The following is a 15,732-nucleotide window of genomic DNA, read 5'->3' on the forward strand; positions in this document are numbered from 1 at the left end:
AGGCTTGTAGAAATGTATCTTAACACCCATCTGTAGAACAGTGCGTGTGTGTAACTTTAAGAAGCATTTCCAGATGTAAGCACGTGCATATAAATAGTGAGCAACGTGCAGGCAGCAGTGCCATTTTGAGAGAACAGCCAGAGTGTTAACATATATGAGTGTGGTAGTCTGTCTGTTTATAAGTTTATTTAAATTTAAGTTACAAAGCCTCATTCCTGATGTGTTTGTGTGTAATAAAGCTGCTTGAACTGAACCCACAACCACTTATCTGTTTTATCCTGATCAGACGACCAGCATCATATTTCAAGCATCTTGTGAAAGAACATGCATCAAAATAATGGCTCTGCTCATGCTGTATCCCTGGTTGAACATCAATCTTGCTTACTTTTCTCCACCCCTGTCTGTACAGTATCTCTACCCATCACCATTACCTCATCTTCACTTGGCTATCATACCCTGTCTTTATATAACCTCTTCCTATCACCTCCTTTCCATTTATAGTAATCTATCCTAACCTCTCCCCCCATTTATATTTGCAATTAAACTAAACACATGAATTCTTCTTCTTACTACTATGAATTGCCAAAAGGAATCTCTGCAGAATTGTATATAGTGTTTTACTTTGCTTTTCCTCATTATTCTCTTTGTAACATATTGTTATATTTATGTGCCTTACAATATTGTTGATTATTTTTGAAATGTATAATTTTCAACTGTATTTGTTGCAACGTCTTTGAAAAAAAAATGTTTTTCTCTGTTAAATGGAGCTTTTCTCCCTGGGCCTCCCCTGATAATGGGCTCTTGTGACCCAGTCGGACCTTCCCAGTAAATAAATATCAATACATACATAAATTCATTTCTGCCTGCTTTTTCCCATGGAGCCCCTTTGACATCTTGACCTCCTGTGAATCAGTTTCTTAGAAGGTGGACTATACATCAGACTCCTGTATGGTTCAAGTCAAGCTTACCTCCATTTGTGTCACCAGCTACACCACCCCTAGAATACCTTACTTGGAAAACTGCTGTTGTCATAGATGTTGTTTCAGTAAGAAGAATATCTATTTCCAAGCAGTAATACGTAGAGTCCTTATTCTTATTCATTTTCCACAAAGACCATATAAGCTTGTGACAAAGTGCCCCTTTCATGTCAAACATTATTACAGACAGGTCCTTAAACCAAATCAGTCAGATGTAGTGCCATCTCTAACTCAGAGAATGGGACGGAAAGGATTTTACATTCCATGAATGTCCACAGACAAAATATTGCCTGGACAGAATCGGCTATTTTAGGAGGTCAGCTGAATTGTTTGTGCCTGTTGTTACAAAATAGGAGGGGATGCCAGTGGCTGAGCAAATGATTTCCAAATGGTTAGTTCATTGAATATCCTTCTGTTGTAGGACTCATGGGATGATAATTCAAGAATCTGTCAAATCCCATTCTGCTAGGGCACAGCAACTACCACTTTTTTTTGGTTGGGAGGGTCAACACCAGAGATAGTCCAAAAAACAGCCTTGAGGCAGCTGCATTGTCCTCACTGCATACTTTTTTCTAATACTGTAGAGTAGATATTCAGTCTAGAGTCAGGTTGGGATTGCCTCAGCCATCCTGCAAGGGTTCCTGCAGTCCTCCTCCTCCTCCTCCGGCTCCTAGCCATCCACCCTCCTCTGGGGAGGGAAAATGTTGGAAATAATCCCTCTTGTTATGATTGCAGCAGCGATCCATACAAAGAACATAGTACAGTTGTGTAAAACTTAGCATAATATTTAGTGTTTGAGTAGGATCTCTGTTGCAGTACCAGTTCCCTACCTCCATCTTCTCTTCCTTTACTGAAGGCATCCTGTGGCTGGCTGGGTTTCCAGATCCCCCCTCACACTTTAGCTGTTGTTACTCCCTTTTATGACCATCCCCTTCCTTTGTCCCAGGCTGTCTTAGATGGACCACACTTGGGATGGTCTTCCTGTTTTTTCCATATGGGGTAGGTGGTGCCTGGACCAGTCTCTCTCAGCAGTTTTGACTCCAACCTCAGGGAGGGCAAGAAACAGCATAAGGTAGCATGGGCTAACACCACCTCTATATCAGGAATGTGCAGACGAGTCGGTTCAGACAGTTGGAGAGGTTGTTCAGTTCTGGAACACTGGTCAAATGCCGGAACTCTGTCTGTGGCAGAGATCCCTTTTGTGAAGTGTTTCTACTCAAACATCTACTATTAAAGTTCCTCACACAACTGTACTTTTCTTGAGTTTTAAGATGTTTACTGCTGGATAGTCTCTCACTCCTGATCCTCATTTTGTTATGTTCTGTGTAGTCCTTGTATTGATATGTTTGTATTTTATTATGCATTTTTATAGATTTTTTTTAATTTGATCTTAGTAAAGTCATCTGTTGTTATAGTGTACATTCTATAATGAATGCATTTAAGATTTCTATATAGTTATCATGAGAACTAAAAAAATTAACTAAGGTGATGCCGAGATTCAAATGGCAATGTCACTAGAATGCTGATATTACTTTGAGTGATAGTTCAAGCTCAGCAGAGGTGCAGACTGATTTAGTTTCTTGCTGGTAGAGGTGGATATCAGCACTCAGTACATAGTAGGGACTATAGCAAACAGTAAGAGACATCTTATTATAAAAAGCTCTACAGTTATGGGTAGTACTGCACACAAATGTGCTTTACTTACTATGTTGGTACTGTTGTCTGCAAGGGAGTCTTAATATTTATTGAGATTTATTGTAGTTCATTTACATTGTCAGAAAAGAAATCTAGGGTGGAGCAGTTAACATTATTTCTACGTTTTTATTCTTTTGAACATTTTGTACAACTTGGGGAAATAGGTTAATCACTGCTGTTTTTTTTCTTTATAAAACGACTGGCTTTTAATTTTATGTACTTGGTAACTAGGTCAAATGAACTGGTCCTTTACAGTCATTCTCAGACATGTCCTAGGCCCCAAAGGCAAAAGTAAATGCAACATATGTGTGGAGAGTTTAGTGTAGCCAGTTAACCAGCAGGTTTCTAAGAGGTGGGAATAAACAAGAAAACCTGGAAAAAATCCACACAGACTGTGGTCAGAGGTCAAGACTGAACCCTGGAGCTGTGAGGAATATATTTTACCACTGAGCAACTGAGGACTATGCCATATTGATATAAAAATAAAATTATAATCCATATTGTTTTAAGTTGATGCAAATATTTGTAGTGTCTGATAGGAGGATTTTTCAGGCTCCTGCAGTGGTAAATATGTTCTTGGAATTCCCCTAGAAAATAAAGAAACAAATGACTTGCTTTGTTGATCTGCAGTATGATCTTCACTTTTCATCATTTTTAATTTACAGTAAAATGTGCTATGGATGTTTCCTGTTTCTTTGCCGAAAGACTTTACCATTCAATGAAAGGTGCTGGGACTCATGATACTGAACTCATCCGGATCATCGTTTCTCGTAGTGAGGTAATATTTGTTTTATTTTTCTTTTCTCACTGCAGATTGGAAAAAAATGTGCACATAAAGTAAGGAAACAGCTTATTGTGGGCCTGGCAAGCCTTCCATTTAAACTAGGCAGTGCAGGTACCTTCACAGTGTAAGGTGAATCATAATCTAAGTGTTAGGCATCTGCATAATAGAAATTTAGATTTTTATATAAGGAAGCTTGTCGACAGGAACTGAAGTTAGATTGTATAGCTAATAGTGGTACTCTTACATGTTTAAAGCATTTTTTTTATCAGGGACTGTATGTCTTTTGGCAATTTCAGATGTCAGATACAGGTTAAGGTAGGTGTAAAACAATAGTAGAATAAGACTGCAGTGAAGGGGCTACAATGAAATCTGTTTAATATCTACAACCACATTACAAGAGCTGGAACTTCTTAGCAACTCTTCGCCTGCAAAGGAAGATGGTGCACGCGGCTAATATTGAAGGTGCAGCTAATTCATGTTACTAAAAGCACAAAGTGGTACTATGATAGTACCATTCCACATTTCTTTTTCCTAAGAAGTCACCATCTTTCAAATATTCTTTGAAGAGTGGCCCATTTGGGGTCACTTCCTCAAAGTTTAATTTTCTTCTAGCCTGACCACTTTATGCATGGTCAACCTGAAGGATATTTGTTGTCAAAACTTCCAAGACTACCTGTGCTTTATTGTTTTAGAGCATAACTTAGCTGACAGTTTTGTCATTGTACAGTTCTGCACCAGACTGGATAATTTTACCTTGTGCATCCTTCTCCATCTGCATATTTCTCATCTTCCAGGTAATTAAATCAGTGACTATGGATTTTTTTTAAGTCCTCTCTAATAGTGCCACTCCACTGCTTTTCCAATCATCATATCCTCAAAATCCATAAGCAGATTATTAGTGGCACACTGTTCCTCGGGGTCTTTTGAATTCATTGACATTAGTCAGTTACTTTTCTTTATTAAGCAGCACATCTGTCCAATTTAGATGAGAAACTTTCATCCTTCTACTTTGTGTCTTTATTTGCTGGTAAAGGAGTATTTTTTCTTGGGGTAAAGTTGAGGCTTTTGTCTTATGCTGATGATAACTTGAGGTATTCAAATAGTCTTGACAGCCTTCACTGGCTACCTCACCTCATCTCAGCACCTGTAAGAGTCCTTACACTTAGAGACAGGTGGGTCATGCTATTGGACTGCAGCCTCCCAGCTGTAAAATGAAAAAAACAAAATAAAAAGGAAAAACAAAAATTAAAATAAAATAAATAGCAAGACCAGAACTCAGTATTGCTAGAACTCAGCACACATGCATGCAGGAATCCGGACTGCCATTTAACTAGTCCAGATTAGAAGAAGGCATCAGACATACAGAAATGCCCAGAAGTCTATGCAGTTACAACCGCATAGACTGGAAGGGGATTGGACTGCAACATCTGCAGAGTGGAGCCTGCTCTAGTGGCAAAGACAGATGGGACTTGGAAGTGGACTGCAAGGCTGGCAAACTCAGGGGCTGGGACTTTGAAGCAGTCGCGGGAAAGACAGACTTGAAAGCAGACTGCAGCATCTGCAGGCTGGGACTTAGCAATCACGGGAAAGACAACTCCAGTTAAATATACCTGTTGGCTAGAGAGAAACGCAGGAAAGGCTCAAACCCTGGTGGCTAGAGAATAACTCAGGCTCAAACCCCTGTACCTTGGGTGCAGGTAGCAAGAGCCTGAATTCCCTCCACCACTTATGAAAACTATTCATATTTTTTGCCTCATATTTTTGTTCTGTTCCGCATAAAATCTGTGGTTTTCTGGATTTTGAATTCACTAAATAATGACAGGCATTTGAATTTCCAGACTTCATATTCTTCAGAAAGTACATGGTAACAAAAAACCTTTTTATTCTAGCAAATTTCTAAATTTATAAGATCAGTATTTGAAATTTGCCCCTATTTTTGGGGCTGTATTCCCCCATTATCTGCTTTGTCCAGGTGTTTTGTGCTAAGAGGTTGAGAGCTGTGGTGAGAACTGAATTCACTAAATGATAGCCATTTAAGTTTCAGTCTTACTGTGTTTCAAGAAACAGCTGATGTGGCATAGTGGTATGTTGCTCTGACTGTAGTGCATAGGATCCTGGGTTCAAGACATGGCAGTGAAATGCATGGTGGTAACACAGCATTTTATTCTAGTAATTTTCCAAGATTATACAAGCAATGTTTAAAACATGTCCCTGTTTTTTGTACCCCCCCCCCAAATAAATTTTACTTTTTTCCAGATTTCTTGTGCTGCAAAGTTGAGAGATACAGCTGAATGTCGAGTGGATTTTACAAGTAGCTGAGAGTTTCAGGGGAAGAGAAGTTTAGTGCTGCTTATGCCGTGTCTGCTTGCATTGTTAATAGCATAACAGGCAGTGTACTTGCTTTTGATGCAGAAGGCTGTGGGTTCTACTCCCACAGTATCTAGATGCATTGCTGATACTGTGTTGTACTTTTAGGGGGTGGATGCTGCAGTGCCGAGAATGTCCTCTTTGGCAGAGATACCTAGTAACTATGAACCTGTTATCAGTTTGCCATCCATTCCCTATTGTAATATTACTAGCTTATCTTTTTTAATGTAACATAGGCAGTTTATTCCTCAAGGGCAATAGGCACTTTATTTATAGATGAAACAATGACATATAAAGTTGTTTGCTAGCAGCAACCTCTTCATTAGTTACAGAGCTCTTTAATGTGGAATTATTTAGATGACTTACTGATGAATTGTAGAAGTTTGAGTAGACTTTATGATGAAACTGTTCTGAATTGGGCAGTTTTGTCATTTTTAGTGCATGCATTTTGTTTCATTGTTTACTGGAAAAATATTCAAAATAATAAATTTAAAATACCCTCTAACAACTGTACTGTATTATACAAGGAATATAATTTAATACAGTTAGGAAAGTGTATCAAACAACACATGTATGTTTCATGTGCAGGGGGCCTTTGATTTGAAAACAGCCCAAAGTTAATCTTTATTTGCCACTGGCCAGATGTATTTTCTTTGAATGTGGGTTTCAGTGCTGTTTCAATGAATGTGAGTTTCAAAGGCAGAGAAGTGTTAATGCTAAGTCTATTTTCTTTGTGAGGCTGCATTGCTTTTTTTAGAAGATGTCCATTAGTGTTTGTGCTGTAAAATGTAAAATAAAACTTTTAAATGAAAACCAAATCATTGTAGAAGTAAAGTAGTATGCACATTACAGTGTTTATGGTAAATGGGGCGACATAGCCAAATAATGGGACATTGGAATGGCTGCAGGGGGGAGGCCCCATTTGACCATGATTTTGCAAGGGAGGAAGGGCGGCAAACTCAGACAGCCCTGGCTGAACTATACCTATCAGCTGTCCAGATTTTCGCAGAATGAATAGATTTTTGCTTCTTATTTTTGGTTTGTTCCTCATAAAATTTGTGTTTTTCTGGCAAATCATTTAGGAATGAAGTCAGTAAATGACAGAGTTTCAGACTTCATACCCTTCAGAACAATGCATGCATAAACAAGACCTGTTATTCTATCAACTGTCTTAAGTTTATACAAGAGCAATTTTTAGTACTGTTTGTATGTTCCCCCAATATGTTTGGCCTTATCCAGATTTCCTGCGTTGAGGTTGAGAGGCACGCTCAAATAAATCTCTTTATAGAATTAGGTATATCCAAACCTCTCAACTGTCCCCGATTTTGGCTCAAAATGTTATTCTCCCCCTAATAATCCCTCTGCAAAATGGCAATTTTGGAAGAAAACGTGGAGGGTTTACAATTAATAAATAATTGTAATGATCAGAGTTATAGATTACTTTTATTTCAGAAATGCATGTAGATTCTGTTATTTTGTCAGCTGCTTAACAGTACTAATATTAAAAAAAGTGTCCCTTCTTTGACAGGTTCCCAGCTGTATTGTGTGGCTATTTTATATTTCTGCATCACATTTTTGGTCCATTTTTCATAAAGTTGTGGTTTTCTGGCAAAATAGTGGCAAATCATTAAAGACTGAAGTTAGAAAATAACGAAATAGTTGAGTTTCAGATTTCATACCCTTCAGAAAATGCATAGTAATGCAAGACCTACTATTCTATTATCTTTCTAAGTTTGTAAGAGCAATATTTTAAAAATGTCCTTATTTTTGGGCCTTTGTCCCACTTCTTTTTATGGCTTTGTCCAGATTTCTTGCTCTGAGGTTGAGAAGTATGACAAATGTGTCAGGGCCATCACCGTCAACCAGAGACATTTCAAATTTGACATACTTGTTGCATCCCACTCCCCCATGTAGTGACTGTGGCTGTGTCCAAGCAAGGCAAGGAGCAGATGTTCATGTTTCACTGTTGCAGTCATCACACTTGGGTTATCTAACTGCAGGTAGCCCTCAGTCGGCCAGAATACCAGAGTGTATCGGATGCTGTCGCTTCTTCCATGACATCGGGTCGTCAGCGGTATAAAACATGCAGCCAATGCCATTACATCAGCTTTTCTTGCCGTGCGGGTGCCCGAAGCAGAAGCAGTTCGCAAGTGCCAGTCGGCCGCTACCTGAAATTTTCATTTTTTGAGTTTTAAACCTGAAGTCTTCTAAAGCTAAGTACCCCGTTGGGAATCCTTTTTTCTTGCTCTAACTGATGTCAGAAAAAGTTAACAATTGTCTTGCCTGTGGAAAGCAAATACTTCACCGAGATTTTCATTCTTACTGCGTCACCTGTTTAGGCCCAGACCATGACATTCCTCGCTGTCGTTTTTTTGCCTTGTTCAACCCCTGAACTATTCATCATTGGGCTATCTTTGTCGCTAAATTCTTTCACTGTCATTCTCCATATTCCGAAATGGCTTCGTTAAGCCATCCGACTACCGATCTTCTGAAAAAAATGTAAGGATAAAGACAGAGACAGACCGCATAGGTCCAAAGCTGCCAACGATGCTTCCACGTTAAGCTAGTCGCCAGCCCGCCAGTACTCGGGTGCTTTTGCAGCCCCTGATACCCACTTCTACAGATTCGCAGGCCTCTACTGAGAACCATTCGGAGTCCGGTATGCCACGAGATGCTTCTTCGACTATGGAACCTGCGGATGTCTCTACCTTGGATGGGTCCAGAGCCGCTGTGCAGGCACCAGCCTCTGAGGGTGTATTCAGACCTGCCGATGTTCGTATCAAACTGACTACTTCGTTTTTTGACTAAAACTACGAATTTTTCAGGCCCAGAGTTCGCACTATGCCTAGGAAACAGACGACCAAAGCACATTCTCTAGCTTCCATGCCTCAGAAACAAATGCTTAGAATGGCTGAAGACCTTATTACTTTAATTAGGGGAAGCCAGCCTTCCCCCTCTAAAAGACAAAGAATTGAGTTTCCTTCTGATTCTACAGACCATGAGTCCGATGACTCTGACCCCTCTGATTACCAGGACACATACCCTTATCCACCTATGAGGATTCAGATGTAGAGGATTCCATTTAGTCTGCCTCCCCTCCAGAGGACTTTTCTTTCGGTGAAACCTTCCATACCCTAAGAGAGCATTTCCGCTGGGAATGCCATGACTACCCTCAGTCCAAAAAGAGACTCCGGGAATTTTTAGACTTGCCTCAGCACAGGCCTCTAGCTATACCCCCTGTCCTGGATTTTGATGATGATGTCTTCATGGAATCAAGTCTTACCCCTGATACTTTACCTCCAGCTCCTAAAATGCCTGACAGGTACTACAGAGTACCTGACTCTCACACATTTGTCTTTAAAAATCCTACTGCAGACCCAGAGACCATTTCCCAGGGACCTAAAGGTATTAAGGCTACTACAGACAAAAACCCTACCCCTTCAGACAGGGATTCTAGGGCTTTAGACAGATGGGGTAAGAAGGTATATACCTCTGCAATTCTTTAAATTGCCAGTTTCACATGCTGAAGTACTAGCAGCAAATTATGGAACTAATTAAACAAAAAATAATGTTGATCCCTGATTATGCAGAAAATAAAGATTTACAGGAGTTAATGCATTCTGTAAACCAAGTTGGTAAACATACTTTGCAGTGCGGTTTTGATGCCTTAGAAGCATCTTGTAGGGTTACTGTCACTGAGTCTGTTCTGAGAAGACATGCTTGGCTGAAGGAACAAATCTTGCCAGACCATGTCAAAGCAAAATTACTAGATGCTCCATTAAACCAAGAATATTTGTTTGGCACAAAAGCAGAAGTTCTTAAAAAGATGGAGGAAAAAGCTAAATCTATGCAAACTGTTAAAAGATTTCTTACAGTTACAGCCACCTAGATTAAGAAGGCATTGGCCTTCAAAAACTGGTATTTTCCAGTCCCTCCCAGGTCTTCAGTCCAAACCCAGGGGCAACAGACCGCAAAGACTACAGTCTCAGGGTATGCACAGATCTAAATAATGGAGTGCTCCCACCTCAAAATCAGGAAGTGGTAAGCCACCCTCTTATGCAAAAAAAGTTCACAATGAATTGTCCTTCATCCTTCCCAGCCATGCCCAAGTACTTGCACCCCTAGGAGAAAAACTCGCCTTGCATGCAAAAAACTGGGAATACATTACCCAGGACCGATGGGTCTTAAACATTCTATCCCAGGGATACAGATTCTACTTCCACTCACTGCCAACCCCAAGCGGATTGCCAGACCTTCCTCCAAACCAGTGGGCAGAGGCTCAAAAGCAAGTACTTTCTCTTCTCAGTATCAGGGCTATTCAACCTTTTCCAACAGAGCAAAGGGGACAGAGTTTCTGGTGCCCAGAAAAGAGAACTCTTGATGCCCTATTCTGGATCTGTCAATTCTCAACACCTTCCTGGTGGTACCAAAGTTCAAAATGCTTATACTCCAACAGCTGCTTGCTTTGCTAGCCAAGGACTCCTGGCTGGTCACTCTAAACTTAAAAGAAGCTTATCTGCACATCCCCGTAAGGGAATCTTGCAGGAAATATCTATGTTTCAGGGCAGGTTCTCTGCACTTCCCTTTGGCTTATCTTCTGTGCCCAGGGTATTCACAAAGTGCCTGGCTCCAGCCATTGCATACTGCAGGCAGAGAAACATTCAAATTTACCCTTACTTGGACGATTGCCTGATTCAGGTGGACAGTCAGGAATTGCTTCTCCAGCACCTGACAGTTGTAAAGAGACTCCTAACTTCCTTGGGGTATACCATCAACGAAAAGAAGTCACATCTGGTGTCCAGCCAAAAGATTGTATTCCTGGGAGCAAGCTTGAACACAACTTCCCAGATGGCATTCCATTCTCACTCCAGAAAAGCAGGTTTATCTGACAAATTACTTCATACTACTGGCCACCCAAACCCAGCTATATGCAAGAAAAATACTGCAAGCTCTTGGGCTCATGGCCTCGTGCATTGTCCTAATTCCATATGCAAGTCTGCATATGAGGAAACTTCAATGGTACTTAAAAAGTCTCTGGTGTCAACATTCTCTCATTCCTTGCCTAAGGACAGAGTTCCTTTGGTGGGCAGAGGCCTGCAACCACAACCAGGGACTCCCTTTCACTCAACCCCCCACCGCCCAAACCTTGACTACAGATGCATCAGACTATGCATGGGGGGCTCACATGGCAGGCAAATGCATTCAAGGCAAATGGAGCCCAGCACACGTGCGCCTGCATATCAGTCAAAAAGAAATGTTAGCTGTACAGAATGCACTGACCGCCTTCAAATAACTTATCCTTCCAGGACAACTCTTGATAAAGAAAGACAACACCACAGTTATGTGGTACATAAACAAGCAGGGGGGAACTCATTCCTACCTGCTCTGTAGGTTAGCCATGGCTCTGTGGAACACAGCCTTGAGCAACCAAGTGCACCTGCAAGCTCAGTTCCTGCCAGTCAAACAAAATTCACTGGCAGACGACTTAAGCAGAAATCTAATGGACCCACATGAGTGGAAACTGGAACCCAACTCATTCAAGCTTCTAATCCACAGGTGGGGGACACCAGAGGTGGACCTCTTTGCTTCCTCCCAAAACCATCAATTGAGCAAATTTTGCACCAGAACTCCCCACAGCCAAGCAAGGAAAGTGGGTGCCCTATCCTTTACATGGGAAAACCTCTCAATCTCTGCCCTTCCTCTCGAAAGTACTACTCATGATCAAACAGGACAGGCCAAGGACAATCCTTATAGCACCAAACTGGCCAGCACTGGTACCCACTTTTACGCAGTCTGACAACAGTGCCACCTGCATCAGACCCCCTCTCTGCTGTCCCAGCAGGAGGGCCAGATTTTGCATCCTCGGCTGCAAACCCTGAACCTAGCAGCCTGGCTTATTCCCGGAATACATCACCAGCAACCCTCAGCAAACAGGTGCTGGATGTAATCCTTGAGGCCAGGAGACCTAGTACTAGGAAATCCTATTCAGAAAAGTGGAAAAGATACTGTTCTTGGAGCCATTCTCAGGGAAAGGACACAGCTGTGCCCACCATACCTCAAATCCTAGATTATGTAGCAGTGCTGCTCCACAAACGCCTATCCTTCTCATCAATTAAGATTCATGCCTCTGCCATCTCGGCTCATTACAATACTGAGCCTCCCCTCTTCTCTCACCCTTTGGTCAAACAGTTCCTAAGAGGAGCTAACAATTTAAGACCCCCGAGGAGAGCTCCCACTCCTGCCTGTGACCTTAACTTTGTACTAGAGAAGCTCACGCTTCCCCCTTTTGAGCCTGCTGCTACAGCAGAGTTAAAATTCCTCTCTTGGAAAACAGCCTTACTTCTAGCCATCAAGAAGAATGACTGAGTTACAGGCCCTTATGGCTGTGAAACCCTTCATTATCTTCCATGCGGACAGGGTTTACCTCGGGACTAACCCATCATTTATGCCCAAGGTGGTATTCAGTGTGGCTTTAAACCAATCCATCCATTTGCCAACAGTTTTTCCTAATCCTCAGAATAAAGGAGAAAGGATCCTGCACTCCTTGGATGTGCACAGACAGCTTAAGTTCTACCTTGACAGGACTAAACCTTTCAGAAAATCTGACCAGCTGCTAGTCAGATTTGCTACAGGGGCAGAGGGCAAGGCCATTTCAAAGCAAACCATTTCCAAATGGATAGCTGACTGCATCCATTTCTGCTACAAACACCATGAAAAACCTACCCCACAGGGGATCAGGACTCATTCCACTAGAACTACCTCAACCTCTACACCATTTCTCAGAGGAGTCCCTACCAGGGACATCCTGGAAGCTGCAGCGTGGAGTTTAATACACACCTTCACCAAGCATTACCACTTGCCTATCTTTTCTAAATCCAGAGCTGGATTTGCTACAACAGTCTTACAAGGCCTGCTAGCCAGCCCTAACACTTCTTGACTGCCTCCACCCTTCCTCAGCTTTGGGAATCAACCCAAGTGTGATGACTGCAACAGTGAAACACGAAGAGCATAGTACAGTTGTGTGTATGCTTACCATAAATGTAGATGTTAGAGTGTATTCACTGTTGCAGTCCTGGTTATCCTCCCTCCAGCCCCCTGACTTCTTTATGCTTTCTACCCTTACTCTTTTTGGCCATATCTTATGGCTGTGGTATTTACTTTTTACTGGAGGTGTTCCACCGTGTAATTGCTTGCTATTATGGGGGCTCCTGACGTCTGGGGCAAGAAAAACTGATGTAATGGTGTTGGCTGCATGTTTTATAGACCTGACATCATTGAAGAAGCCACAGCATCCGATGCAGAAATCCCAAGACTCTGGTATTCAGGCTGACGGAGGGCTACCTACAGGCTGATAAGCCAAGTGTGATGAGTGCAACAGTGAATACACTTAAACATCTACATTTATGTTAAGTGTACACAACTGTACTTTTTGCAGTGCAAGTGTGCAGAGTATCCACCCCATCCAAGGTAGACACAAGTACTACAGTGGCTTTTCATCTGTCCTTGATTTTGCAGCATGTTCTGGTTTTCTGTCATATTTTTATACTGTTGATTTATGCTTCTCATTTTTCAGAAAATGCATGTTGTTGCAGTGCCTGTTGCTCTGTGTTTAAGTAGCAATACTTTAATGACCATCAGGTAAGCTTGTCTGAGATTGTAAGATGCAAGTAAGCTTTAATAAGCATATTGTTAAAGAATTACCAATATTGAAAGCCTTTTTGTTATTGCCATGCAGAGAATATTTGCATAATTAGATAACGTACAAGCCTTGGGTATTGAAAGGCATATGACAGTTTTTGTAATAAAGGGCGGTATTTTCAGAAGCTCATTACATTTGTTGGAGACTTGCAGTCATCTTTGCAGGCTTTACCTGTAAACTAAACAGAATGCCAATCTATCATGTGTGGTTCATAACTTGTGCAGTAATCCTTTAAGCCATTTATATTGAGCTTATTCCTTGTTTGCTGTTCATTTTTTACTTTGGTCATGTTTTCCCCATGAAACAAGTAGATAGTTGTTGTCAGGGAGCAGGTCTTTTTTGGATAAGAAACATTTTTACAATCGGAGGTATCACAGAGATTGCTACTTTCGGCATGTTAACTGGTACTTTTATAAAACTTAATATAAATTATAATTAGAACTGCAGTGCAAGGAGAAGTGGTTTGAGTTGAGTGCTGGTTGTTTTTTTTACAATTGATTTTGACTGGCATTCCAGTAATGTATTTAAAAAGTCATTTATTTTTTCATCCCTCACAACTTTTTTGTTTTCATATAGATATTAAGTAAGCTGTCATGTAGCCAATGCATTGAAATATTTTTTTCTGCTATACTTCATTTTGTCTTGCTTGGACTCTCATAATGACGGTTTGGCAGCGTATTTAATTAAAGTCCCAGTATTTGTGGTTTTGAGCATAGCTCTGCCCTTTTCTAGTTGGCCACACCCCTTCCCATTGGCCCCCACCCATTCAGCTGTCTCCTGCAGCCCCCCCCTTTGATTTGAAGTCACCAGCCGCCACACCTTAGAGACATGTAAGTAATTGACAAAAAATATCTTTCCGTATCTGACAGAGGAGTGTAGCTTCCTTGTTTATTATTTATTGACATTTGTTGACCGGGAAAGTCCACTGGGCCATTGACCCATTTTCAGTGGAGGCCCGGGGAGAAAAGCTCATACAGTCACAGAAATTTTTACATAACATCAGCTTAGCTTTGAAAGTCAAGAAAGTTTTTACACAATACAAATTGAAGTAGGTATACAAGACAAATACATAATATAGAGGTATACAATACAAGAACTTAAACACAATGAGTTAGATTTTTAGTAATTCTGTTTGTATATTCTCATAAGTAAGAATACTGTTTAATCAATTCTGCTTATTCTGCCATAGAAATAAAGAAAGCAAGAGAGACTGGATACGAAGACAGATAGTGTAAATCGCAACTATATTAAGTTAGTAAAAGTATTTGTAGTGTATAGTGGCCAAAACATTTAAGGTGGTTTAATTATACGACTAGAAGAACAGACAAGGTTATTGAGATAGTGTTTTTAGTGCAAATTTAAGTGTTTTTTAGTGCAAATTTAAATGTTTTTAAAGAGCCTAGTTGAGTAAGAGAGAGAGGGAGCGCATTCCAAAGTTTGGCAATGACATTGTCCAGCTCTTTTGTTGGGTTTAGTTATGGTTAACAGTTGTTAGAGGACCTAAGATGTCGAGTTGGAGTGCGTGTTTGTATTATAGTTTGGATTATTTAGTAGTTTGTGGGTGAGAGCAAGTTGGAAGTAATGTAAGTAATGAGGGAACTCAAACCAATTTATAGATTTAATGACCAGGCAATGATGTGTGCGAGTTGGCATGTTGGAGACAAACTTGGCTATTTTATAGTAGCACGATTGCAGTTTGTTCAGGAGAGATGCGTGTAGGTTAGTGAAAATGGGGCAACCATAGAGGAGGGAGGGTAGAAGTAAGCTATCAGCTATAGTTTCAACTTGGTAGACTTGTCCAAATAGAGTTTATGCCTATAGAGTTTGCCAAGCTTAAAATGGGTCTTTTTGATTGAGTTGAGTACATGATTCTCCAAGGATAGTTTGTCATCAATTGTGATGCCAAGTAGTGTGGCTGTTTTTACAATTTCAATTTCTGTATTGTTTTGAGAGAGTATTTTAAAGTCTAGAGTTAGAGGTTTGGTTGTGAAGAGTAAAAGTACAAGACATAGGTAACTGCCGGAACTTCTTACTGAAAAGTCTCAACAATGTGAAACTTTCTCTGCTAATTCTTATTTCTTTTTAACCATTAAGAATATTGCTGGATAAGTTGTTGTAATCCATTAATAACGTACCTGTTTCAAATGGTGCTGTTTAATTTTAACCTTGTTTGCAGTAATGTTTCATTATCTTTAGAATAATCGTTTATT

General features: G+C 40.6%; 1 protein-coding gene across 1 annotated transcript in view; it reads left to right on the plus strand.

Annotated features, from left to right (window-relative positions):
* ANXA7 (annexin A7) overlaps positions 1–15,732 on the plus strand; it is a 1,208,209-nt gene that overhangs the window by 1,160,905 nt on the left and 31,572 nt on the right. The window contains exon 12 of the mRNA XM_044056080.1: positions 3,338–3,450. Within this exon, the coding sequence (XP_043912015.1) occupies positions 3,338–3,450 (113 nt within the window). The remainder of the gene's footprint in view (positions 1–3,337; positions 3,451–15,732) is intronic.

This window comes from Protopterus annectens, chromosome 14.part0, assembly GCF_019279795.1.
Source record: "Protopterus annectens isolate FY-2018-M chromosome 14.part0, PAN1.0, whole genome shotgun sequence".
NCBI lineage: Eukaryota > Metazoa > Chordata > Ceratodontiformes > Protopteridae > Protopterus > Protopterus annectens.